The 27,852-nt window shown below is 47.2% G+C and overlaps 1 protein-coding gene across 2 annotated transcripts in view; it reads right to left on the reverse strand.

Annotated features, from left to right (window-relative positions):
* The window catches only part of MYO5B (myosin VB), a 147,839-nt gene extending 123,301 nt beyond the window's left edge, over positions 1 to 24,538 (reverse strand). The window contains exon 1 of one of the 2 annotated variants that reach the window (XM_056323651.1): positions 24,357 to 24,538. In XM_056323651.1, the coding sequence (XP_056179626.1) occupies positions 24,357 to 24,383 (27 nt within the window). In that variant the 5' untranslated portion in view covers positions 24,384 to 24,538. The remainder of the gene's footprint in view (positions 1 to 24,356) is intronic. The other variant, XM_056323650.1, reaches the window with a different exon arrangement.
* Positions 24,539 to 27,852: the final 3,314 nt, after the last annotated feature.

Raw genomic sequence — 27,852 nt, forward strand, 5'->3', positions numbered from 1 at the left:
CCACTGTACATGGATGCTAACAGACCTGCTTCTAGCTCTGCACTAAAGCAAACAAACTTCTCTTCATTAATTTGCACTGGGTGTGCAGTCCTGGGCTGAATTGGGGTCACCGCCACATGTGTTTTTGTCCATCCACTGGCATTATGCCTACTGCAGCGGGATCCCACATCCCTTGTGATTAACAGGTGGTTATGGAGTTGTTTAGTTGTGCTAAATGTGCTTGTGCAAACCACCATGCTTGCTGGTGCTAGGAAAAGCCGCTCGATGGGTGCTGTCAGCAGGAGGGCATGGAAAGGCATCAGCTCCAGGGCTCTCCTGGGTGCCTTGCAGCCTTAAAAATCCATTCTACCCCACTTGGCAGATCCTCAGGAGAAAAATCTGCTTTGCCTGTGACACAGCAAGGCACAGGCAAGTTCTTCAGCAGCAGAGCAAAAACCTCTCTGGTAAGGGACTTGTGGATCATTAACTTTTTTATTATTATTCACAATATTGAACATCAGGGCAGATGGCAAACCATAATCCTCCCTTTCCAATCCTCCGAACAAGACTTTTCATCCCAGGAGTGATTTCTCCCCTGCCCGACAGACAAGCAAAGCCCATATTTAGGTCAGAGCTCCCCAAGCTGCACCACGACTCGAGGACCCACTGACCCCTGCATCTCACCCCAGGCTGGCTTCTTCATTTGCTGTCAGGTACCACTGGCCGGCAAACCCTCACAAGGGTCAGGAGGGGATGGCAGAGAGTTTCACCGTTTGGTACAGAGCAGGCAGGGACACTCATGTTGTACTCCTCTCCACTGCCATTTCTACACCAGTACATAATGGTGGGACACCACACATGAGCCCAGCACCCCCAGCACAGTCAGAGGGCATCTGCTCATAACAAAGACCTCTAACAGGAAAAGACCCACTTCTTCCTCACCATAAGAACCCAAAAAGGCTGAAAGGAGAGGTCATGACTACCAAATCAGCATTTCAACACACAGCAAGGAACACACACTACCCCAACATCATGCTCAAGGAGCAGGGAAAAAAAATAATAGTGGTTTACTTGTTAAAAACAAAAAACACCTCATTTTGAGCTACAGAATGCAAACACTAACTTGCTGAGAGTGTCAAATGCAAAGGGAAGGCAACAGCACGCTGCAGAAACATCTCTGGTTCCTCAGCGTGAGAACAGGCAATTTGTGTATTTCCAGGACTGATAAAAATGCACAAATCCAAACAGTCAAGCCAAGGCCGATAAGCATATGTACATCTTGCCTCAAACTCCCCATCCTACTTGTGCTATCAGTGCAGAGACGGACCCAGGGAAAGCACGTAAATGCACACCCAGACCATGGCCACATCAAGGCAGGGCTCCTGAATTTTGGGAAGCATCTCTGTTCATCCCACAGCACTGTAGGGGTCGCTGGATTTGAGCTAGCAATGCACACACTTCGCTGATGTCTCCTAGGTACAGGGCTATTTTCCTTCCCCCAAAGAGCTGTCACACTGATGGATGGCTCCACGTCTCCCACCAGCACTAAATCTGCTCTATTTCTCTTTGCTGAATTTTATTCCCCTGCCCAAATTAACTCAAGATGATGATTTGCATGAAGTGTCACAGCAGCTGAGCAGTACTCAGCTGCTCGGACAAGCAGCCTCTGCAGCATTTATCCACTGGCTCGTTAGCAGCATTTCCAATAAAGGGGCATTTAAAAGTCCTCAGTTCATCACTGCACTGCCTTCACCTCACCACCAGCAGAGGTAAAACTGGCACTGAGCAGAGCAGGGCTGCAGGCAAGCCCTGACACCAGGATAGAAATACTGGGGGTACCCTTGAAGGCTTTGCTTTACTTAATACATGATTTCCAGGACAATTTCCAGGGCTAAGCAAGTGTCTCATGTAACCAACAGTCTTCCCATCCTTTCCCCTACCATTTCCTCCACAGTGTCTCAGCGGTGCTCATTACTTCAGGCTTAATTAAGACTGACAAGTTCAGAGCCAAGGTCTCAGGCACACACACAGCCCTGCTCTCACTGCAGCAATGGGCTGAAACGTAAGACCCCTCGTGCATTAAGTCATTAGATGCTGCAAAACCAGAGAGATCCCTAGGTGCTTTGGGACAGTGCAAACAAACCATTCTGTTTTAATTTTGGGGGAAAAGCAGTCCCTTTCCTGGGCTGGGAAGTGATCCCCTTGTAGGCTGCAAGACCAGGATTTGCTCCAGGCACTGCAACAACTCTTGTATTTTTACTTTGCTCCTCTACTCTTTAAGAAACAACAAAACCAAACCTCTCTGCCAGGGTCAACAAGACTTCACCCACAGGGGATGTGCATTATCACCTGCATTGCCGCTAACGAACCATCTCACAGCAGCTTGAGATGCTACAGGAGGAGCACTGTGCCTGTTTAGCTGGAGCTGGCAGCACTTGGGGTCTCGCTGTCCATCTCCTTCTGCAGCACTGCCTTTCCAGCCTTGCATCAGGTTGAGCACAGGAGCCCTTCATCTTTGGTTGCTCTGAAGCAGCATTAGCATAGCAAAGGCTGAGAGCTGCCAGCAGGACAGGTAGGCTGCTGCCTGGCTGCAAGGACGCAGCCAGGAGCCTGATGAAAACATGGGGTACGAGGCAGGGCTGCCCCTCTGGATGTCTAAGCCTGGATTTAAAGCACATGCTGCACAGGAAAATTTGCTACAAAGCCTGGCAAAGCCCCCACAAAACTTAATATTCACTAGCATTAGAGAGCTGCACCAAGAGATGCCAGCAACTGGTCTGCTGGGTGGGAGACTTCACCCCAGGTCATGTCCCAGGAGTAGCGCCAGGAGAGGGGATCACCACCCCAGTGAGCCACAGAAAGCACCAAGGTTCTCTTCTATCAGGCCCAGTGCAGCCCTGCGAGACACTCACCACTTGCTCTACAAGACGCTGACCATCACCTCTGCCCCACTGCCAGAAAGAGGAATGCTCTGCAACCCCCCTAAATCACTACAGAGTCGCTGGGGAAGCACAAAAGGTCTGGCGATAAAGCCACTCCAAATAATCATGCACTTGACTTGCAGCTCATTGTGAAAGAGCTGCAGGCATCAGGGCAGCAGCAGTTTGGAGCAGGCGGCTCAACACCCCTTTCCCAAGCACCTCCCCTGGGTCTGGCACCCACGGGGCACTCACAGCCACGCTCCAGCACCACCCACCCAACCCTGCTCCTCCAGTGCTCCTTACCTCTTCTTCCAAGCCACTGATTAAGAACTTGGCACACCATGAAGGATCAAGAAAAAAATCCTTGACCCAGTGTCCAAGGGGAATCAGGATGAGACCTGTGGTCCTAACTCAGCTGTGCAAGCCAGGTTTCTTTATTCCATTAAGGGTTACTGGGGGTTTACAGACTTTCTCTTTTTTTGCTTTTTTAATTAAAAACCCCACACAGGGGTCAAGCGTCTCCCTAGCATGACTTCTACCAAACAGCTTGTCATATTGCAAAAGTTAAATCCTTCCAGGCTACTTTGTGCAAATCCCTGTTGATTGGCATTAATTACCCTTCTCTCATATAATTCTCAATTAATCAAAACTTTGAGTAGTGCTGTGGTATAATCTTGTCTTCCCAGCTCCCTTTTCCATCTGAACTCCACCTAAGCACCCTGATGAACATATACTGGATCCAAAACATGCTCGATATACACCATATACATTTGACCACTAATAAAGTAGTTTTAAAACGGCCTCTGGGTTTCAATTAAGTAGTTAAAAATGGCCTTTCACTCCGGGTTTTCACAGTCTTCCATCTATAACATAGCCTCATGATGCTTTAGGGAAACTCATAAGCATGTTCATTCCCCAGTGCAGTGACCACCCTCCATTATATGATTTTATATGAAAACAGTTCTGTGAAGAGCCTGGCTCAGTGGCACAGGGCAGCCCTGGCCACAAGATGCAGTCAGGGGACACATTTTCCACTGGAAACGTTAAAAAACGTGGCCGACTCTAGGCTGTAATTGCAGTAACACACATGGCATTTACGGTGTCACAAGCATCTTCCAAAACTCAGGGTACAAGTCACCTCAGCCCTCACTTGAGTGCTCAGCTATCCTCCCTACCAAGCACTGCTATGCCCAAACAGCACCACCAAAATCTACATTTAATTGCAAGGCAACCTCTCCATCAGACCGGATTTTCAAGCTTATTAGAAAGAAGTAATTGGATTAATCAACCTATATAGTTATCCCTCACCTCTCTAGAACTCATGTGTTAAAAAACCCTCTTGGAGCATCACTCCATGCATGCTTAATTCAAAGGAGTTTTGACCTATAGTTTTATTTATGGGGCATTTCTTCAGTACTTTCTAACCAGAGGGGTGTGCTGCAAGACCCCCAGGCCGTTTTCTACATCCTTTTCATTGCTGAGCAGCTGAAGGAAAACAAACTGATTACTGGGGATTTAAGTAAGCAACATTTTACTGGTTATAATTAAGAAATTCCAGCAATAAGGCTTGTTAGCAAGGACACATTAGACACCTGGAGAACAGCACCAGGGATCAAGACACGAAGCTGATATAAGTAAGTTTCATCAAATTATTTGAAGGGGTGATCAAACACACACTCCCACTTGCTTAGGAATGGCGGTGGCACAGAAAATGTCTCCTGGAGCGAAGGACTCTCTTGCATTTTCATTTCATTGCAGTAATTTCCAGGTCTTTGGGAACATTATTTGCACCCAGCCCTGCTTTTTCCAGGATGTCTGCATGTCCAACCCTCAGGTGCGCAGCTGTGCAATGAGCTACTCTATATTAGCATATGAACTTTGCCTCTTCTCCCCAGTGAGACATAAGCTGAAATTGGTTCAAATCACATCTCCAAGAAAAATCAAACAAAAGGTGATTTCCTTTTTAATAAATAAAATAGAAAGTACAGGATGGCTAGACAGTCACCTGTTTTCCTCTCTATTCCTTCTAATAACTTCAGCTGTCCAGCCACAATACTGACATTTTGGCTTTCCAGAACTTCCAGCACTGATACCCTGCAGCCTTTTATTTATACCACACAGCAGCTCCCTGGAAAAAATCCCCTAAATCCCATACAGTTTTCTCTAACAAATTTAGTGGAGATAAGGAAGGATGCAGGAAAAAACACCTCCACCAACCCCTAAATTCTGAATTGCAGGAGGAGATCTGAGGGGTGATGCCGCTAACAAAACAGCATTTGTGTTCTGCAGGAAGGGCTCGAGATCAAAATGCAGAAGACTGCCTAAGTAGAGGGAGGGTTGCAAGAAGAGCAACTGCACCCACATAAAATGAAAAAAATAAAATAAAATCTAAAATCTAAATGCGTCTTTTCTAGCCTTCACCTTCTGGTTTGAATTTCTCCCCTGACTTGGAAACTTCCTCTGTGTGTTAGGCGCATCCAAGGTTATGTTATCTCTTCCCCTCGCAAGGGCAGATGACCCACAGCAGCACACAAACACACACTCCTATGCAGATCAAACACAGCTATCACAAAACATCAAAGTGTCCACACAGCAAAGCACCGAAAATCGAAGGAGAAAATAAATGTTAAAAAAAGCTATCACAGTCACCAGGTGCTGTCTCTTCCTTCCCCATTCCCACAACAAAACCTCTCTGTTGTGTGTCTCTTGGATCGACACACGGGACAACATCTGTAACCCAGCAGATGTATTTACTCATTTATATATTCCTCCCTGTCTTACAGGAGCTTTTTTTTTATTCCTCCCAAGCAGTTACACGCTACCTCTGGGCACAGGCAGCACTGAGCGGACAGCAGGTGCAGAGTTTCAATGCAGGTAAGTCCCAGCTCTCGCTCTTCCCATCATCACCACCAGCATCACATCACCCCAGGGACATCCCAGCTACAGGATTTCTATCCCACTACACATCACCCAGCTTATGAGGGTTTTGCTCCAAGACTGGAAAACCCAGTTCCCACTCAAGGAATGTGTTTCCTTTTGGGAAAGACATGCATTTATGGTCACACTTTGGCCAGTGCCACTTGCCTTGAAGCCACCGGGTACCACCAGCACAGTTTAAGAACTACAACTTGTTTCAAGCAGCACTAGTTAACATCTCCTCTAGGGAATGACTTCATGTTTTGCTAGGCAGCTGAATAAAACAAGGGGAAAAAAACTAAACTGAATTGAAGAAACATTATGCTACCCAGTTTACTTTTCTGTGAAAGCAAAGCTTTTTCAAACTCTGCTGCTAGCTCCCGGCTCATAACATACATGCCCACTATCTTCTGCCTTTTCTGACAAAATACTCCATCCAAGACCTGCAACTCCCATGGGCCAGAGGCTGGATGGGGACACCTGAACTTGTGCAGCTACCTTCAGCCACTGCCATGGGCAAACTGGCACACATGAGGCCCCAGATAACCCACAGCATCACTCACATTATGGGTTTGTCCCACAGGACCTCCAAACGCATCAGAAGAGGAGTGGTCTTGCACATCCATGCAGGCAGCAGTGATTTAGGACCCTGCTCACAACGGGGCAAAAAGCAGAGAGATGCTGAAGCAATGCATGTCCCTTCATAGCTGCTCCTTCTTCCAGTTGGCCACCCTTTATCTCCCCCTTGGGCTAGAAGGTGTTTTCCCCTGTCCAACACCACAGAGAAATTGTAGTCTGCTGTAAATTTTCAAAAAGGTATTTTTAAGTGCTGTCTTAAGAAAAAAAAAAAATATCCCTGTTTGGATCACTGCATCTGGCCATCATTTATAGCCGCCCAACCTGTGAAGCACATATCAGCACGTTGGTCCTGGGAAAAACCCAGGTGCACAGTGTGTTGGGGCTGCCCACACCTGGTGGGAAGCCAGGCGGGCACGGGGGGCAAGGCACAATCCTCACCATCACCATGGTGCCCAAACCGCTCCAGCCTTTTCAAACCTCATATGCAGATCAGCAAAGACTTTTCTGCCTAATAGTAAGCATGCAATGAGTCCAAATGTGTATTTTAGGAACAATTTCCAAAGCCTTTAGCACCCCCGCCTTGCCAATAGCCCCTTAATGACATGCATTTCAAGTTCCACAGCAGTCAGCCTTTGAAATACTATTGCCTTTCCCAGAGAGATGCATCCACACCAGCTCCCTCCCAGCAACTAACGGGAAAACCAGCTGCTGCAAGCCAATGGCTGTCAGCTCAACAGGTTGCAAGAAAAGAAATCACACTCGTCCGCCTCCTCCTCAATAGGAACATCCAATTTAGAGAAATACTCTATGTTATGTTGTTCATAGGCATTTCTTGTTAAGCCATTGCTGGTAAGGCACCCACCAGCATCTTCAAGTGGATGCCATGTCCAGCCTTTCACTTCTCTCAATTTTGGATTTGCTGGATGAAGGTTCCTCATCCCATAAGGGCCTCAGCATAAGCGTGGATGTTAAACAGTTTAGTCAGAAGCAGTCGTATCAACATAACTAAAACCTCAAGCAACATTCAGGCATGCAACGTGATGCAGTAGGCTGTAATGCTTCTTTCCTGTCTATGAAATGTCTCATGTATGTTTTTAGTAGGAGCTTTCTTCAACTGTCTAGAACTTGATCTAGATCTTGTCTGAAGATCCATTCCCCCACATACCTAGTGCTAAGTGCCACGCAAGCTCTGAAGCATTAAGCAAATGCCAGTGCAGGAGATGCCCTTGCAGGACCTCCCCTTTGCAGGGGCCTCGGCGTTGTCTGAAAGCCAAGGGCACAAGCACACAATGGCACCAGACAAGGGACCACATCTCCACAGGCTTCAGCAGCACAGCCGGCACTGGGAAGCAGCTCAGGAGAGACATCACCAAGGCATGGTATATTTTTGGTGTCCATAAATAAATGAAATACAGGTCCTTTTTGGAGGGACCAGCAGACAGCGTCTTCCATATATGCAGAGTATAAATGACTCCTCCATTCACAGACAATTACAGTCAATGAATAATTTAGATGAAAGGGATGATGATGCTGTTATCCCCAAGCCAAACATGACCCACATAGCTGAACTCCCAGAGCTTAAGAAACACAGAGTTAAAACTCCCAGAGCAACCTTAGCCCTGCTTCACACCATGGCTGCAAAGGTCCAAGGTATTTTAACCTTCAACTTGGACAGTTAAAGGCACTTTTTGACTTCTTGCCCCAAATCAAGACAGTTTTTCAGGCATACAACACAGACACCTCTTGCCTGTAGAAGCATCCTGTGCTGTGATCCCATCACCCAGCCTACTGAGAATACACACAAGCATCAAGCCTGACTGCAGGATTAAGCTGAAAGTCGTGATCTGAACTTTAGTTATTCTCCATCCATGTCAAAACTGCCTAGAGGAACTGAAAAGGGTTCCCCCACCCCAGCTGGACACAGCTGCGCAGATAAGAGTCACTTTTCCACTACTCGCATCCCACGAAAGCTCTCCTAAGTGACATCAGAAGTAACTGAAGTATTACTGTGCTTTGAGCACAATTATAAGCCTTTACTCAAGCAAAAGGTATTAAATGTTGAATTTCAGCTGAACTCAGAGCAGTTTTAAGTAGAAATTCTAAGAAAAAGGTTATTTATATATATAAAAATATATATTTATAAAATGAAGCCACAAGAGTAGGAATCAGAATTTGGAGTTAATTTCTCATCAACTTATCCTGTCGGAAGAGCTGTAATTTCAAGCTTTCTGCTTTTCAGGCCACCTCAGGAGGGTAGGCAGAGCTCAGTGACTATCACAGGGACAGTGGCCTCACTGAGGCAGCACCAGGAACCCAACTGCAGAATTACCCAAAGCTCAGCTAGCAGCTGAAAGTACGTTTCCATCACATCCCAGACTTCTCCACTTGAATCAACTCCCTTTTCCCCTTAAAGCCACAGAGGTATCATCAATACCCATTTCCCCAGAAATTTCAGAACATCAGATGCAAGCCCCAAGTTACCTTAATTACTGGGCTATAATTCATGAAAGTAAGGCATAACAAATTGGGGTATGGGATGTTTAAGGAATAAAATAACCTCAAACCACTGACTTGATAAACATAAAAGTCATTGAGATTCAGTTTTTATCAAAGAAATCATGCCCTTGCCTCTGCTCCTCCCAGTATATTGAGATAAGCAGTGCATAGGTGCTTTCCAAACTTAGGACCAAACTCTTCACCTCCTTCATGCACCAGCCAAGCTGTCTACCAAATACCAACCAGCCTTTGCCACCATTTCAGTTTTCCTTCTCCCCACGGCACCTCTCACCCTGCTGCTCCCCGATAAGCCAGTGCTGAGCCCTTATCAGAGCATTATTAAAGCTACTATTGGAGCACAGCCTCCTTATTCCCAGCTACGGTGGAGATAAGACCCACTTTCTGTAAATAAACAGTACATTCAGAAATACTTGAGTAAGAGCAGAGACTTGAATGAGAGAGGAACAGGTCCTACCAAAGCATCAGCAAGATTGATTAAACAGCAGAAATGCAAATATTTGCTTTCCCCTCCTCTCCTGCATTGTCCTCCTTTTCCTCCCTGCATTGTATTTGCAAGACAGGGTCACTTCCAGATGCAAAGCTAAAGGATGTTCCCAGCAGTAACTGCACCACACTGGAAAGCCCCCTGTCAAGCAGCCCTGCGGACCAAAACCAGCCTGACCCAGTGCCCAGGGGACCTGCTGGTCACCTCCTGTTGGATCTTCCTTGATGATTTCAATCATTCCCCTACAAAGGTGGTGCAGAATCCCTACATTTCCATGCTCCCTCTCTTTCTGGCATTTCTAGCCACAGCAATGTGGATCGAAGTGCCAGCCTAACGCGTTTTGGAGAAGCCACCTCAGTCAAAACACAACACTGCCCAAGTCTTTGCAATGTCTGCAAAGACGACACCAATGGCCACAGCAATGCAGGAGCAGGGGACAAAGTGGCCATCACCAATGGGAACAGCACAGCCACGAACCAAGCTCATTTTGGCTGCCAGCACTGATATTCCACTGAGAAACCCAATGGAGTGGTTTTCACAAGAGCTCTTTTCATAGGAAAGCAGTTTAACCTGTTTAAAGGATATTTTAGCCTGTTCTCAGAGGTTTTCTCTCCATCAGCTACCAGCAAAGCACTGTCAGAAGGCTAGGCTTTGTTTGAAAGTAAACCAGCACACCTCAGCATTCCCACTGCCTGTTTCCAGCCAGAAATGCTGGCTGGGAAAGCTCACAAGCTGGGATTTCCTTGTTCTTCCTACACTTTTGAACTCCCTTCAGGATTTACAAGCACAGAAGAAAGCCCAAATCCCATTTTGCACCGACACAGGGGAAAACAAGTTACAAGTCTCTCCCTATCACAAGATATGAAAGGGTAGGGGCTGCTCCAGTAGCCAGACTGCTGCAGTTCAATGTTATCAACGGTCCTAACACATGTTTAATTGCTACAGCAAATTTATCCCCAGCATCATATGCTCAATCCGCAAGAGACATCCCCAGAAACTGTTTAAATCTCCTGAAGTGGGAAGTTCTCTGAGCATGTGGAAGGGACATGCAATATAAGTAGAGAGATCAGCAATCTCTAAACACACACAGGGGAGCTCAGGGCTCTCTAATTCCACAGGCTCACAGCATCCTCATGGACCAGAGAAGCTCTCAGTGAGACTCATGCTGGTGAAAAGGATGCTGTTCCAGCATGCAGCTGCAAGACATTGCCACCAGCACAAGTAGCATTTGGTTACTGAAGAGACACCTAAACCCTGAAGAGACGGATCGAGATTTCACATGCCACTTCAGCCCCACAAATGTTCAAGGCTGATTTAGTGGCTAAATGACACTACCATACTTTCACACCTGCCTTGACTGCCCACATTCAGTGCAATCAAGTGTTGATGGGATGAAGGAAGCTCCACCCACCCCCTCGCTGCAGGTGTATTACCAGAGCACAAGACCTACACATGGCTTTCTGGTGGCTTAGTTTTTCTTCAGCTCTACCTGAAAATAAAGGGTGAACAAAGCTAAGTCTCCATTTTTAACTGGCCTGCTTCCATAAAACAACTTAAAACATCCTTAACACAACCCAGCTCAACCATCTAACATGAATCCTTTTGATGAGTGCTGTGACTCCCAAGAAACTCCTCCAAGCCTCAATCATGGGCACTGGACAACTGTGTTAACACAGCAGTCAGCTTTAAAGCAGACATAAATCAGACAAAAAACCTGTAAGAGGCAAGGGTCAGTGCTGTTTATGGGGTTAAAGCAGGTAAGGCAAATGCAGCCAGGGCCCTTCCGTCTCTTGGAGCGTTTCAAAAGCTATGCAGCTCTCAAGTCACGAGCCATGGTTCAAACCTGCATTTGTTTCCAGCACATCCAGCTGCTGGGCTGGCTCTTTCAAGCCTTGACCACCACACTTTGCTCTGTCCTGACTTGCTAAATTACATACGTTTTGTGTGAGCAGGAGGAGTGGAGCCAAGTCCTTCCAAAACGGGCTCTTCCCTCCCAGACAAATTAACTATATTGAAGTTTAGCCTGACTGCAGGACAGGTTTGTCCAGATCCCAGATGTATTTTAGCTCTTCTCAACCTTCCATCTGCTTCGTAGGCACATGAGAGTGAGCAGGCAGGCACCAGCAACACCGGTGCTTACAGAAGCAGCAAGACCACCTTCCTGCCTGACTACGTACCATCGCTCCTGAGTCATCCAAAGATCACACAAGCTCTCAGCATCACGCATGACTTCAATCCAGGCTTCAACATCCGCTGCTAATGCTTCAGAATTGCACTTAAGTATTTCAAGGGACACAACGATAATTTGAAGTTCAGAGCCCCCATGAATACCCAGTGATCAATTCACCAAACAACCCAGAGATATGTGCAAAGGAAATGGATTTATCTAGAAAAGAACCAGGGCTACACACCTTGCAGCTATCACAGCAACAGCACACAAAATCAGCATTTACCAACAGAGATGCACCCAAAAAACTGTTAAGTCTACTAGCTTTGAAGCTTAAAGGCAGAAGAAGCAAGACTTTAACTTCAGGAAGGCACTAACTTGCTTGGTAAAGATGCTTAAAGCTTGTTGTAGCATGGCTCTCAAAACAAGAGAATCTGGGCAACACTTAGAAAATGAGCACCTTTTTTACTGTAGAAGAGCAGCAACAGAGTCACGGCTACAGGCAAAAATAAAATCAAAAATAAAAATTAAAAACCAGCCACAGCTGAACGATCATACAAAAGATTGTTTTCAAAAATAACAATAGAAGTTTTAAATACTTGGATCCCCTTCCAGAAGCCAGCAGAAGTTCCAGCACAGCCTTAAGGTGGAGTTTCCCCCAAAAAAACCACTGCCCATGCAGCACAACTCATCTTCCCATTTTCAGGTGGGCTCTGACATTGCTCCCTTGTGTTAGATATTCACACCAGCAAGGCAAATTTCAAGAAATTGCCAGAGTTTACCTACAATATGAAGTTAAGACAGAAGTGTTGTTGCTGTACTCTGGAAGGATTACAAAACTATGTTTAATAAGAGGTTATAGTAAGTTTTAGGCAGACTTTTTGTTGTTTTTGTTCAGCTCATACAGCTGCAAAGATAAAACCCTGAACAAAGGAACAGCCACAACAAGCTGCTTGACAGAACTTGCAGTGCTGAAAATCATGCAGCTACTACTTAAAGAATGCTCTCTCATTGTCTTTGAAGAAAAAGTTTATATACTACAACTTCAAGCATCAGGTATGGCTTTCTCACAGGCATCATAGTACTACACCTCTGCAATTTCTGTTGCTGTTTTGGTCAGAAGTCCCCAATAACACAGGTATAGGGATGAACCACATAGAAGGTTTGTGGTGTGAAGAAAACACAGAAACCTGGCTTTACAAATTAATATTCTTCTCTCTTTATGTACTTAAGGCACACTTTATAGGGTGGTCACCCTCCTGAGCTGGGACACTCAAGGCAAACTCCCACACCAGGTTCCCCATCCCTAGTCAATGCTGGTCACCAACAGCTAGACCAGAGCCACATCATGCTAGACCACAGTTCCCAACACCCTCCATCATGACAGCCATCAGCCACCTCCTGTGCCCAAAGGGGCATCCCAAAGGTGACTGGCATCTGCAGCCCAGAGACGGCCATCTCCAGATAACACATATTTGTTGACAACCAGTTAGTACCAATATTTTCTTTTTCTAACAAACAAAAAAACCACACACCAACACACACACTCCCAAAAAAACCACCAACAAAACACCAACAAAAAACACACACAACACACACCCCCCAAAATAACCAAAGGGGGGGGGGGTGGAGGGGGGGTTGAGGAACAACATAACAAGAAAGCAAACATGCATCCCAAGCCTGGGAAAGAGTCAGCACAAGAAAATAAAAATTTCAAAATTATAATTACTAATTATTTCTACTCTGTGACTTTTTCTCCCTCCCCCACCATGTAGCACAACCTCTATTGTCTGAAAAGCGTTTATCTGAAAGTGGGTCATGTCTCCTGGCATTACTAAATCTTCCCAAATTTCCCCTGATTAGTCAAACGCGATATCCTCTCTGACATCTGAGTGATTGAGGTAGTGTGTAATGCCATTTTTCCCCTGAATGAGCCACATCAAAAAGGGTTATAAGCCAAGAGATGGCATGCTGGATAAAATAGTCACCAACAGATTGTCCCCAAAATATTACTGAGGAAAATTAAGATTGTTTTGTTGCAAGGTTCTTCCTTTAGAAACATTCAGCCTTTAGTACTGAATATGGAGAGACAAGAAACTGCCTTCAGAGTTGCTAAAAGGCTAAAACCTAGCTAACTTATGTGTTGTCTGATACACAGGATTCTGCACACTAAAGTCCCAGGGATGTTCTGTAAGCCACAGCATCCAGTCTGCTCTTCAAGCAGGGACACCAAAAACTATTGTGCTGTAAATTAATGACAGTCTAAATCTGGGTAATACCTCACAAATGAATGAATATTAAAGCAGAGTCATCTGAGACTAAAAGGAAAAAGAAGGAAAAAAAAAAACAATAAACCTGCTACTTAAAAAAGAAAATACCATTTAAAATTGGGATACAACAGCAAGTAAATTGCTCAGGCACAATTTATATCCAAAGGATTCAAAAATATCATCTTTTGGAGCAGAAGGATGCCAGGACCTGAGCAGGATGCTCAGCTGGGACAAGCACTGCCAGAGGGATTGGATATTGGGCTGAGCTCCTTCCCTGCAGGAAAAGAGCTGGAGTTTCTAAGTACTTACCAGGTTGGCAATTAGACTAGATCCGGGCAAACTTTAGCAAGCAACAGCAGGGTCTGCGTTCCGCTGATTTACTTCACATTGCCTTCCAGTGCTGAAACTTTGTACCAGAGCAAAGACTGCTAGGAGACAGCACCCTTTTCAGCCAAAAATTGAAAAAAAAAAAACCAAACCAAAAAAACCCCAGTGAAATCTTGGAGAGTCTACAGACTTTTTGGCATTGCCAAATAGGATGTTCTCAGAAACAGAATTGACTTTTTTTATTTAAAAATACAGCCTTCTGCACCACACTATTCCTTGGACAAAAAGAGGGGCCTCAAGGAGGCCGCATTTGGGTAACATCAGCAGTTTTTCTGCCTGATGCTGAATTCTGGGATGTAACCATCAGTGCAGCAGTGCTTGGGGAGGAAAAGCCTGCTCACAGCTTGCTCTTTGGGGCTGCAAGGAGTTTCCCAGCCTGAAGCAGCCTCAGCCATCTCATCTTCTCCAGCATGGAGTGTCAGGTGCCGAAAGGCAAATTCAAGCAAGTTTTGTTACTAAAGATGATTTAGGCCTACCGTGATGGTCAAGCAGGTGGATATTTCAGGTGTTTCAAAGCTGGGCAGCACTGCTCACGTCCATCTACTGCCACAAGGATAGCCCCCATGCTCCCATGCTGGGGAGGGATTTCCCTAAAACAAGCAGGCGTGAGCACAGCCACTGCTCACCAAAACAGCACCAGGGAGGGCAAAGCACAAAAGGATGAAGATTAGCTCCGACAGCCTCGACTCTTTGAGTTTATTTTGGCACAGCAAGAGCACACAAGGCTTCAAAGCAGCTCCTGGTGAGCAGGCGAGGGGCCGGGCAGCAGAAATCACCCCCAGGGCAGCAGCAGCACTGTGAGGCTGAAATCCACTGCTGTTTCTGCCACAAGCTGCACCCAAAGCATCAGCCCTTTAAAATTGAGCACAAGTATTTTCTAGAATTCAGATTTGTATGCTTAAGACATCCAAATTTTACCCCTTCTTTCTCCTTCCTTGCAACACCAGAACCTGGGGGAGAAAACCCCAGTACTCAAGAGTAGGGAAGACATGGCAGACACCCCTGAGGGCAGCTCTCCACCAGCCCCAAAGTGAAATGCTGACACCCTGTGTAGATGTGGCTTCCACAACTTTTTAGCAGCATTAAAGTTCTTGTTTCAGCCAAAACATGCCTTGTTGGTGCTACAAGATGGCAGTGCAGGTAGGTGCTCATGGTCTATCCAGCAGAGAAGTCATTTCTTACAAGGGCAGGTGGAGACAGGAAAGAAGGGGACAGCACGGTGACAGGAGACACTGACCAAGCACTGGATGAGGACCACCTGGTCTTTCACCTCCTTTGTTATTTTATTTCTTGCCACTGAATGTAGTGGTGAAACCAGGCATCAGCTGAGCCAGAAACAGGCTCTCCACAACCATGGGAAAGGCTGGCAAGAACCACACTGTTATTTCACACATCCACCTCCTGCTGAGGTCTGTGTGGGTCTGGGGCAGGACCTTCTTCTCCTACACCTCCACTTTGTCCCTGAAACAGGACACACAGTCCTATCAGGAGATGTGGGACCAATCCAAGACCACAGTAAGCCAGCACAGCCACGTGAAAGCCACCTTCAGCTCCCCATCCCTACCCCACCAGGAGATTAACTGTCCTTGACCGAGACCCACGCCATCCCCAAAGCACTCAGTGGGTACTGCTCCTCCACTCCAGCTGGACATCACACTCACTGCTCAAGAAACAGCAATACCCACAGCACCCATGTTATTAGAGCTCAAAGTAATTAAGAAGCACAAATACACAAGGGAGTTACTCAGCTTAATTAGATTGAAAATTATAGCTTCCATCATCTCTGCATCTCTGCATCCACTCGCTGCCTTGAGATATGCTTACGCTGACTTTCTGCTCACGTGGGGCATAGCACCAAGGACCGGCTTCTCAGCATGCACAGGGATTCAAATTTTATTTTATTTTTTTTAAAACAGTTTTCAACACTCATTTGCTACCACACACGTTGGCAGCCCCAGCTGCCTGCCCATGTCCAGCCTGTTCAGGGATTTGGCAGCTGGAGGTTTGCCTGAGCCACCTAAAATCATCCCTGCAGGGCTTTCAGAAGAAAACGGACATTCCCATCACCATTCCCCATGATTTTAAAAACCCATCTTTAAATATATTAAGGGTCTTTTTACTTTGAAGAGTGGTAACTTTCCAGAATGCATCTCCAAGATGCAACATGTCATTTTGATAAGTAGTGGCTGTGATTCATTCAGAACACAACCTGCTCCAACAGCCCTGTAAATGGTGGTTAGCACATCCTACCAGCACCTCACACCTCGGTGAGACTATTGTAAGGCAGCTGGGGCAATGACTCATGGGAAGGGTGAGAGTAAGGATTATCTGGGTTTAAGCACCAGCTCCACACCTCAGTGGAATCACCAAGTGAAACTTACCACCTCATGGAGCCCACCAGCCCCACAGGGCTGCCTGAGGTTCAGCAGGATGGGAAGCAGTCATGGGTGGAAAGGTCAATCTCAGGCACAGAGAAATTCTCAAGGGAGAGCTAAGCTGGAAGCATGTGGTAAACAGGGACACATGGGCAGAAGGACACATGACAGCCAATGGGAAGATCCAAAAATCAGGATGGACAGGTGGACACAGCACAAACCTCCTCCTGCGGAGCCAAGCCACATTAGCACCAAACACCCGGAGCACACCAACACAAAACCACCCCACTGGTACCACCACCAATGCCCATATGGGAACACGAAACATGGACCGAAGGAGGTGGTGATGGCCATGCATTAAGGAGGACATGGCCAGGGTATCCCCTACAGCCTGCCCTACACCTTAAATAGTATTGGGGAGGGCAGCAAGATGCGTTACACAGTATCGTTGGTGACCTGCTGTAATTGCCAGAGCAGGGTCTGAATGTCCTAACAGCACCACCAGCTTCAGATGGACGAGTACAGGGGACTAAATGCCAGTATAAAAAAAAAATTCTCATGGAGGAGAAAATAAATCTATTTTTTTAAAAAAAATCAAATGGGATTTCATCAACAACGGTGAAGGATGGTGGCACAGCAGGTCAGGAGCAGGAGCCCATGCTTCTGGAGGACCTGCACCAAGCTGCGGGTTCGGGGCCATACCCTGCAATTAAGGGCTTATATTCCTTATAGTAAGAGTTTATAGACCAGCGTTGCTTATAGTTCTTGTAGTCCTATAGTTCAGCCTTGGACACATTTAACCCATTCCCATGGCTCACAGGTTTCAGTTGGCTGGAGAAGACTTTGGACACAGACAAATCAAGGACAAGAGGAGAGCACAGCTGAAAAGTCACATTTCCAAGGTGCAAGCTCTTCCCTGCAGGGATGTTCCTCTCCAAATCCTCTGAATACTCCAGGAAAGGCAAAGAGCAGAAGTACCAAATCCTTAACAGCGTCATTAGTAAAACCGATGAGTTTACCATGACTCGAGTTGTTCAAACGAGAAAGGCTACGTGAAGCCCACTACTCACCAGTCCCACCATCATCTCTGGACAGGTCTCTGCTCATTTCTGGAGGACCAGGCTAAGCCAAAACCCAACCCAACCCCACGAGATGTGTCTTTCAGTGGGCCAGAGGCATACAAGGGCAACTGCTTTACACAACCAATACAAGACACGGAAAATTCACAGCAATTTTTTTCAGTTTCGCTAAATAGCAAATTCTTCACTAAAATGTTTTGCAAACATTTCAGTGCCTGCCAAAGCTTGAGATTTCGCTGCTGTAAAAGCAGTCATTTTCCTGACTTGAATTGTAGTTCATACTGGTATTCCTTTAACTGCCACAAAATGCCTCTGTTTGCAGAACAGGTCAAAGAGCAGAAAATAACACCACCTTAAAAAAAAAAAAAAAAACCAACCACAAAACAAAAAAACAACCCAGGGCTTCACCTACGCTACCTGCTATTTATTACAGCGCTGACTAACTCAGAAGGTGCAAAGTCCACCTTCACACTGAAGTTAGACTACTGCTGTGGCTTCCTTGCCAGACAGCTATCACAGTAAGGGTACACTACTCCTTTTTTGGCCAGAGCTACAAACCAATTGATGTGTAAATTAAAAGCCCAACATGCCTAGAACTGCACTGCACCTACAGCAAACTGAAACCAGCTTCAAACATGTATATATATAAAAAAATATAGATACAAACATATATAGCCTTCTTTCATGGTCATCAGAAGGTACGTGCACATTCATGTTCAGGGTCACCATTTTCTACACCTGGGTATTGGCAGCAGAGAATAAGTGAGCAAAAATCCTACCTTGTAAATGCACTCCTCAGCAGCAGCCAGGCTGCCTGTGACAAACACACTCTTTCCACAGGGCAGAAAAGGGTAGGACCAACTCATCCCATAAGAACCAGCACAAGCCATGCACTACCTCAGGCTCTGGACCTACCAGTCCCCAGGTTTCCACCCTTCACCTAGGAACTAAACTAGCAAATTGCTGCAACTTGGGCTTGTGTGTATTGGGATTTGCAGCCTCCTCCCTCGATTTCACACCCTTAAACAGTATTTTTAAGAATTCCTCCCCTGATCATTTTTTTAAAAGGCAGTTACCTAAACCCTACCAGCAAGAGGGCATATAGCAGGAATCAAGCTGATTAAGCCTGCCAGAGTCATTGCTGGGGCTGTGCCCCAGCACCTGCACTGAGCTCCATGTTTCTTATAGCTCAGTGGCTCTAATCTAACCTCAACACAGGCGCTATTAAATGCACAACTGAGATGAACAATTGCAATAACAAAAACCAGTTATTTTTGCAGCACAAAGCCACGGGTACGCCGTTCCCTGCAGCAGGGTATGTATCTGCACAGCACCAGGAAACCATGGGGTGACCTCCGGACATCTCCTGCGCATTCAGAAGAGTGAAACACCCACAAAGACACCAACACACATCTCACACCTCCCTTGCATCTACTCAAGGCTGTTATAATGGGTGGACTGAATGGCATCTAACCCCCCAAGTTTGGCTCTGCTTTTCTCTCCTCCATGCTGTCCCCAGGGAAGTGAAGGTAGTCCCCAAGGTGCTGTGGAGGTGGCCATGCCCTTGGCATGCTCTGCAGGTGCAGAGAGCTGGCTGGAGCAATCTTGCTGTACATTTCAATTATTTTCTCTCTGCTACTGCAGCTAGTAATAAGGCATGATCAGGAGGAGCCCAGGGATGCCGATGGATCTGGCTCCTTCAGCAAGACAGCCCCATCTTTAAATAAAAATCCCAGCACGGTCTCCGAGTCGTCCTTGTCCTTTGTGGCACAACCGAGACGTGTTCTCATAATCTAAAATAAAGACAGAAAAAAAACCACCAATCCCCTTCAAGTATAACCTGCTTTTCCTACCAGCAGCTGCAAATGGCAGAGGCAGGAGTTCAGGAGCTCTGCACCAAAGGTCCCATGATGTCCTGGGACTGAACCCCAAACTTCCCCTTTGCCCCATACTTATTCCTGGAAATTTTTCTCTACACAAAACACACAAAATCTTCTCTCTTCTTCCCAGCTGCCCCTCAACCCCAAAACAGCACATAGGCATTCACTAAGGATGAATCCTCCCCGAGCCTTGAATAATAAATCATTTTCAGAAAGGTTTTATGCCAGAAGGTTTATGCCAATTCATTGACTCAATCAGTGTGTGATCACACTGGCAATATTTGTTCGCTTTTGAAAATTTTCTTCCCAGGGAAAGAAGCCACCAAGTCATTCCAGCTACTTTATTTAATACAACAACTTTAAGTAAAAACCAGAGCGTTTTCTATACCCAACACTAGCCATTAGGATTTTTTTAATGCATTCAGTTCTATCATCTATTAAAAAATACTTGGCAAATAACAGTCACTTAGCACAACAGGAGGAAACAAAATAAATAAAAAAAAAAAAAATACCCTGGTCTCTTACTCATCCAGAGCTTGCAAACGCTCTCAAGAGCATATCTTGAGCTGCATAACACCCCAGGAGCAGAAAGGCACTGGTGATTCCCTAGCCTGGCAGAAGCACTATTTTGCATGAAGTTCAGAGGCTACACTTAAATTAACAATTAACATATTTTAAGAAGTGCCTTTAAGAGAGCAGAACATCCAGAAGCAAAAGCAATTGTATTTGTTTTAGTAACATGAAGAGCCTCACCTTATAGTAACGAAGGCTAGCTACACAAACTAGTCTAATCTCCAGTTTAATGCTGCAAATCAAGCCATTGCTGCAGGCTGCATCTTCCAGGGGCAATGTCCTCCCTCCATCCCACCCAAAACTCAGCTCACAGGAGCAGAGCATCCCTGTTATCTCATTACAGAGTAACGCTGGCATCTGCACAGGCTTACAGGGATTGGACTGCAGTTACCTTGACTGTAGTTTAGCTGCATCAGCAACAAGTTTCTTTAGAGGGCTCTCCGGCTGGAGAGGAAAGAAAGATCGTTGCACACAGGGAGCTGCCTCTGCCTCCTGGCTCAGCTAAATAGGGTTTGAGAAATTCCCCTGCCCAGCTACAACCACTTTGGCTGGGCAGTGCTGCAGCTGGGCAAGTTCCACCGCTACCATGCTCCAGCAGGAACCCTGGGAACATGGTGGCAGCAGCAGGACAGCCTTAGAAAGATGGTTGCTCAGGGTAACCAGGTGATACAGAGGTTATGCAAAACTCCACCAATTCTCTATCTGGAACAGGATTTTGTAAGCAGGAGTCCTCAATGCCACTACCTCCCCTGCTCCTCTTGCACGCACTGGTGCTGGCAGCTTCCAGGACCAGGTTTGCACCCTGTAGCATACAGCTCCTCTTCTGCTGGGACACAAGTCACATTAAATTCCTGTTTGTTTCTGCAACAGAATGAAATCCACAGCCAGGTAATCCAGAAGTCCCCAGGTACTGCATCAGGAGTGAGAAGAGTATTACAATGGTCTCCCCATAACTATTTACCCAAGTGGAGTCCTACATGCTTGAAGGTTGATGCAGTTTTGGAACTACTCTCATGCCTGTAATTAGGTACAGCTGCTAATTACCTCATTTGATGGGGGCTATTAAACACCAGTCATCCCTGCCCTTAAAGGGGCATAGATGGGACATCACATGGGAAGGGCTTCCACCAGCAATTCACAGCTGCTGGTGTTTCCAGGATGGGTTCCTCTCCAGTTTAAGTGCTCCTCAGGGCAGCGTTGAGTCTAACACAGCAAATTTATCAGCATGGTTTAACAAACATGAACTTAAGCACCAAGAAAATACAACATGTCCCTGGAGATCTTCTGTAAGCATCAAGTGGAAGTTAAGGGCTCTCTACACAACACATAACAGCCCAGCAGGAAGGAGAGGGGCGAGGACCTCACTCAGCCACTCTGAAGTGGCTCCCCAACAGTTTCTCTCCTCCTGGTTCAAGCAGGAGAAGGAAGGATTCCAAGGGAGGTACCACTGTGGCTGTGCTAACGCAACACTGCACATCTGATCAATAGGCTTTTGGCAAAACAGCTGTATTGATTCCAGCAAGCCGGATTGTCCGCCTTCCCTCAAAAAAACTTATCCTCATCCTGCCAACAAGGTGATCCAGGAGGCCCTACCTCTGCACTCGGAAAGCCATCTCCTGCATGGTAACACCCCACTGAAGCTCTCCTGCTCCTCCCCGCTCCTTTCCTCTGTTCATTCCCTTGCCCAGCTACTCCGTGAAAGCATCTTCCAGCAGCCATGTGCAGAGGGTGCACCAGCACCCGACTGATCAGGGCAGGGCAGCCCACCACAGCAGGTTGTCTTCTCCACACCACACTCTTGGAAGCCTCTACCATATACAAGCTGTAAGCACCCAGCAGAGCTACAGGCCACAGGGCCAAACACCTCCATGCACACAGAGGTGACGTGCAAGCCAGCACTGGGACCTTCCTTAATGCTAAGAGCAGGCTACAGAGCAACTTACCTGCTTCATCTTCAGGACCTTCGTCAGCAACTGGCATCATCAGACTCGGCATCTTCAGGCTGTTGGGTTTGTTGGGGTTTTTTAAAGCCTTCTGTGCTCTTTTTCTTATATACTCAAAGTCACAGAGAACACTTTCCTGCTGCTTCTAAGCCCAGCACGACAGCCCTAAATTTCACCGCAACACCACCACTCAGCCCCACAGATGACAGACTCATATGGGTTTAAGGCACCATCCACGGCCCCACCACAGCTGTGTCTCTAAAGTGTCATCACATGACAGACAGACACCAGCAGAAGGGCCAGCACTGAAACATCAGCTCTCATCAAAAGGTCTTTTTTATTATTCAAAATAAATTAAAAATTAACAGCATGCACAGATTGTCACCAAATGCCCATCGCTTCTCAAGTGCCTCATCAAAAAGTCCCTGTACAGCAGCCAGGATCACAAGCAGTGCCCCAGCAGCCACCTTATACCCATTCAACAGATGAATGGGAACATAAACCTAACCAAGTTAGCATAAAAATACAACATAGGTTAATTACCTGATTCTTGAGTTAAGAATCAATTAACCTGGTTGTTAGAACCAGCCCACAGACAGGGGTAATACAGCACTTGCAGCCAGCCTTCCTCCTCCCCAGGGATACTTGCCATTGCATCCACGCATTCATCCAATGAGACACTGTGGTCAGCACATCTAAGCAGTTTAACCATGGCTTGTACGTGCTCCACTTCAGACTTATCCCATGGAAAAACGTTTTCCAAACCTGACACTTTGCTTTTGAAGAGCTCCTGAGAAGGACAAGGGTTAGCTCACTCACAGACAGCCCAACTCAATCCAACAGGGCTTCTTAAATTCCCACAGGTTCAAAGGAGGGGCTACCAGATTCACAATTCATCCTTCATCTGTTTGATTTCGATGGCAAAAAAAAAAAGTGGCACCCCCCAATTTTACATAAAAGCTGTCCGTGAAACGAGTTACAGAAGCAGACATCTGCAGCAAAGTTAAGCCCAGAAGACTGGCACGGAGACAAAAAGCAGTTTCCTGAGAGGGCTGGTGCCAATCTGGCAGCATCTCTACACTGACCATGGTCAAAGGAAGAATTTAAAACACTAAAATTCTCATTATGACAGTAGATGATGCTGGCACTTTACAGTCTTTCAGCAAAAAGTGTTCTGAAGCCAAGCACTTTTCTCGATGAGCCCCTGCCTAGCGTTATTGATGGCTTTTACTAAGCACATTCCCTGGATCCCGGCTGCCCGCAGCACTCCCAGTAGCCTCGGGAAGCCGCGGAGCGCGGGGAGAGGGCTCCCTCCGCACCAGCCCGCACCGGGTGGCCTCCGGGTGCCTGCGAGGAGCTCCTTCATCAGGCCAAGTCAACCAGCAAAGATCTCTCCGGACACAAACCTCCCACTGGGAAAGGGGTGAAAAGCCCGAACAGCGCCAGGAATGCCGCTGCTCCCTCAGTATCCCACAGCCACAAAATGATTTAAAAAAATAATTTGAAAAAGTGGTATCTTGCCTAGATCCCAGGCTCTGCTTAAAAATCACCACCCGAGCCTCCCATTACCACAAGGAACACTTTTCAGAAGCAAATCTGGGTTTCTCTCCGGGAAGCAACGGGGAGGGCGGGCGGCTGCCCCCCGGCCGGCACAGGGCGCCCCGGCCCGGCGGCGCGGCACCCTGCGAGGCCACCAGCCATGTCACCTGCCCCGCCACCGCCCGCGGCCGCCTCGCTCCCGCCCCCACCCGGGGATCGCGTTCAGAACGCTGGACTCTCAAAACCGGGCGCCTTGAGAGCATTTCGGCTAGTTACAGCACTTGTACGGGCTGTTTTCACCTCTCTCTCCGCACCAAGGCTTTAATAATATGAGGGGGGGAAATTTTTCTGTGAGGATCTGGGGGAGCTGAGCGTGTTCTAGCTGCGCGTTCGCCCCCTGAGGTGACAGACCCCGCAAAGGAGAAGCCAACGCTGCCACAGCCGCAGCCCAGGGGCGAAGTTCACCCTTCCCTGAAGAACCCCCGCCACACCGCCCACCCGGGCGGGTGAAACCCCGGGAGAGATCGCTCACCCCAGGGGACGACGACGACAACACCACACCCGTCCCGGCTGCCAGGGCGGGCCGGTGCCCGCCGTGAGGCGATGGGCGGCCGGGGGGGTCCCTTCCGCTCCACGAGCGCCGTTCCGGGGGGTGCGGGGAAAGTTGTGGGTCCCTCCAGGACTGGGAAACAACCGCCCGAAAATACAAGGAGCCCCCACACACACACACACACACGCTTCGCTCACCTCGGTGTAGAGCTGCACGGCGGACATGGCCGGGGCGGGCGGGCTAGGTGCAGGGCATGGGATCAGCAGGCAGACAGCGGCGCCGCCGGACCGACCGACCGACCTTTACACTCGCCGCCGCCGGCCGGGGCACGGGAGTGAGCGGCGCGGCGGGAGAAGCGGGAGGAGGAGGCAGCGCGGCTCCGCCTCTGCCGCGCCCCGCTCAGGTATGGGGCGGCTCGGCTCGGCTCGGGCTCGGCTCCTTTCGGTTCGGGCAGGGCTCGGCTCGGCTCGGCTCCTTTCGGTTCGGGCAGGGCTCGGCTCGGCTCGGCTCCTTTCGGTTCGGGCAGGGCTCGGCTCGGTTCGGGCCCGCTTCGGCCCTCCCGCTCCGCGCTGCTGGGTGCCTGCGGGCGCAGCTTCTCACCGGGCTCGGGCGGCGGGACCAGCACTTTTCTTCATGGCTTGTGTAAGCTTTTGTTATATTTTTTTAAAGCCTTTTTTTATACTTATCTCTCCTTCCTTTTCTCGGTGGGGGATCCTCAGGACCCCACCAGGCTCCGGGCAGGGCCCTCCCAGCCTTGCTCCCTTCACCAGAGCTGCTGAAACACACCATATTTGGTCTTCAGTAGGGTTTTTTCCCTTTTATTTTTCTATTTTTCATCCTTTCCCGTGCAAGAAGAGTAATTAAGCCCGAGGCAGGTGCCCCTCGCTGGTCTGAGGCCCTGCCTGGGGATCACCCGTGTATGGGGTGCCAGGAGCGGCTGTAACGGGTGCCCTTTGCCAGGGCACGCCTGTGCCTGGGACTGGCAGCGTTGCCCACGGGAGCCCGTTGGCGATGCACCAGGGATGTGGTGTTCTCTCTCATCTCCTTCCAGGAGGTGGGTTTGGGTTCCCCCACCAACACTGTGCTCTTGGGTGCTGCTTGTGTGTCAGGCACTCCACCCTACACCAATGGCTGGGATGGTTTCTTCAGCAAAAACAGCCAAAAATTGTCGCCAGCCTGTCAGTCTGTGGCCACGCTGCCTCACTCCATGTCACCACCATGTGCTTCAAGTCATGTTTATACAGCGCTTTTTGAGCCCAAGAAGGATGATGCAAATTACAAGGTATTCCTTATTAATCACTATTACTATTTATTATCATTCAAGGTATTCTGCATATTAACTAAGGCATAAAACATGACTCATGGCACAGTAAAAATAATCAACTTTTTTCTCCCTAAAACTGAAATCACTTCTGGAGAAAAATGTCTTTTCTATGTCAGATGGAAAGACGGTGCAAAGCATCATGGGATCACCTTAAGGCTATAGCAAAGCATGAAATGAAGCCAGCCCTAAAGCAAAAAATGTCTGAGTTCCTTAAAGACTGTGCAGAAAGAATCATAATCCTGAAGACTGTGGCTTATTCTCTGCCATAGTTATTCACTCCTTAAGGGGGGATCCTTCCTGTGGTTTTGGGCTGTGCCGCCCGCAGGGCACACACAGCCTTTCTTTAAAGTCATCACAGGTGGCATCTCACCATCTGCTCCTCATCCCTTGGGCAGCGAAACCCTCCCTTCATCATATATTTCCTTTAGCCACCCCAAAGCCTGATAGGGAACAGCACCGATTTGGTGGGAGTACAGCCGACAGTGCAGATACCTTTATTTTCCAGCTCTGATGTTCTTGATGAATCCAAGTAAATAGCAGGTGACTGGGGGGGAAATTTGGGATGGAGCAAAGAAGGGGAGAAAAACCTGCACCCTGTCTGGAAATTACCCTGGGTAACACATTTGACAGCATAATCTCTGCAAAGCCTCCAAGATAGCTTTGTTGGGCAAACAAAACTTGTTCCACTCCTTTTATTAAATCAACTGTAGAAGCAAAATGTGAAGTACCAGCACAACCAGGAACAAAGTTTTCAGTGAAGCCTAGGTAGCAGTGATAGCCCAGAGGCAAAGCACAGCCATTCCCATGAAATACCGGCTGGTGCCATATGTGATCTTCCATTAATCTAAAACTTTAATTAAAGTTAGAAACTAAAAACCCAAAACCACATACAAAATCCCTCTATTGGAGACTGGACTGCTAATGATTATTTCTGTCCCTTTAAATCCAGAAAACATGTATTTGAGCAATTTCATGTCACCATCTACCTTGGAGAGCTTGCTGTGTGAACGCTGTATAGTGTGGCATGCAATCATTTCATGTCTGAAATGTTCTTTTCTTTTCCTATTGATTGTAAGAGGAACTGAAGAGGACAAATATACCATATGGTGTTTGCTCGTGAATAGTTGCCTTTGACATTTTCAAAGGCAGAGTTTGATTTTGAAGTAGTACAATACTCGAGTGAATGTAGTTCTCTCAAAGTGCATCTTCGTTTTCCAAGTCCATGCTCACCACAGTGTTTTGAACTGCCATCTGGCTGCTGTTGGAGCTGGTTTATAACAATCATGTTGATAAATTCAAAGAGTATGATTTTATTTATCAAAAAAAGGAGAATCTGTCTTAAAAAGGCAAGCTTTTCTCATGGGGTCTTAATTCTGCTGGCTCTTGGGTTGCAGCAGAATAGATTGCAACAAAAGGATAAAAGGGTTGCTTTGATAGATGCTGCAGTGAAAACAAGCAGGTGTTTTAGGAAGTCTATAAATTTTTATGAAGCTTTTCAGTGAAGATACCCAAGTACATCTTTGACAGGACAGACTATACCTAAAAATTAGAATTAACCCCTGTGATGTGTCACTGTTGCATGAAATGTTTGTGTGTACACACAGTATTTTATTTTAAGTTTAAGCAATATAACATGCCTCCCAGAAAATGGCAACAGATGTATGTAAAGGTGCTTCAAGGTGTGATTTGAACTCTGCTTATTCTCTGTGCTTCAGTGTCCAGGCGTGAGAACCACTCAGGGCATATCTGATGACTGCTTAATGCTTGGGCACTAGCTCTATCCTCATGTTCATGGGAATCCCTACTAAGGTCATACTGCTGGTGGTATAAATATCTGGGCAAAATATGGAGTAATTAAACAAAACTTTGATAGTCCAGTCTGCAGAATGGAGCAGGTAAGAATAACTGGTGGGGGGGATTGGCTCTGTGATGGCGGATAGCAGAGGGAAAACCTGTGATACATTTGGGGTTTATTTTTGAAGATTAAGGAGTTTCTCATGATATCCTATTTCTATACAGCTCTGTGCTAGAAGGACAGTTTATAAAACTGATTTGAACAGCCTAAGTTTAGTGCTAAGTCTAATGAAAACAGTCCACAGTGAAGCAGCCTGAACCTCACAGCTTGGCTAAAACCACTGTCACAAAACAGCTGCTAAAAATGCAAAATCTTCAAATTCTGCAGAGCCTTCACCCCTGTCTTGCATCCCCCACCGGCACAGGCTGCTTGGGCACCTGAAGCTGCTACCACCTCATCCGCAGTGCTGTAGACACCCATTAGCAAGTGCCAGCTCTGGCCAGGGTGCGTGGGGAGCAGGAGGAAATGAGCAGGTGGCAATGCCCTGTCTCACTGCCATGGCCGGTGCTTTTTC

The sequence above is a fragment of the Falco biarmicus genome, chromosome Z (genome assembly GCF_023638135.1).
Source record: "Falco biarmicus isolate bFalBia1 chromosome Z, bFalBia1.pri, whole genome shotgun sequence".
Lineage (NCBI taxonomy): Eukaryota > Metazoa > Chordata > Aves > Falconiformes > Falconidae > Falco > Falco biarmicus.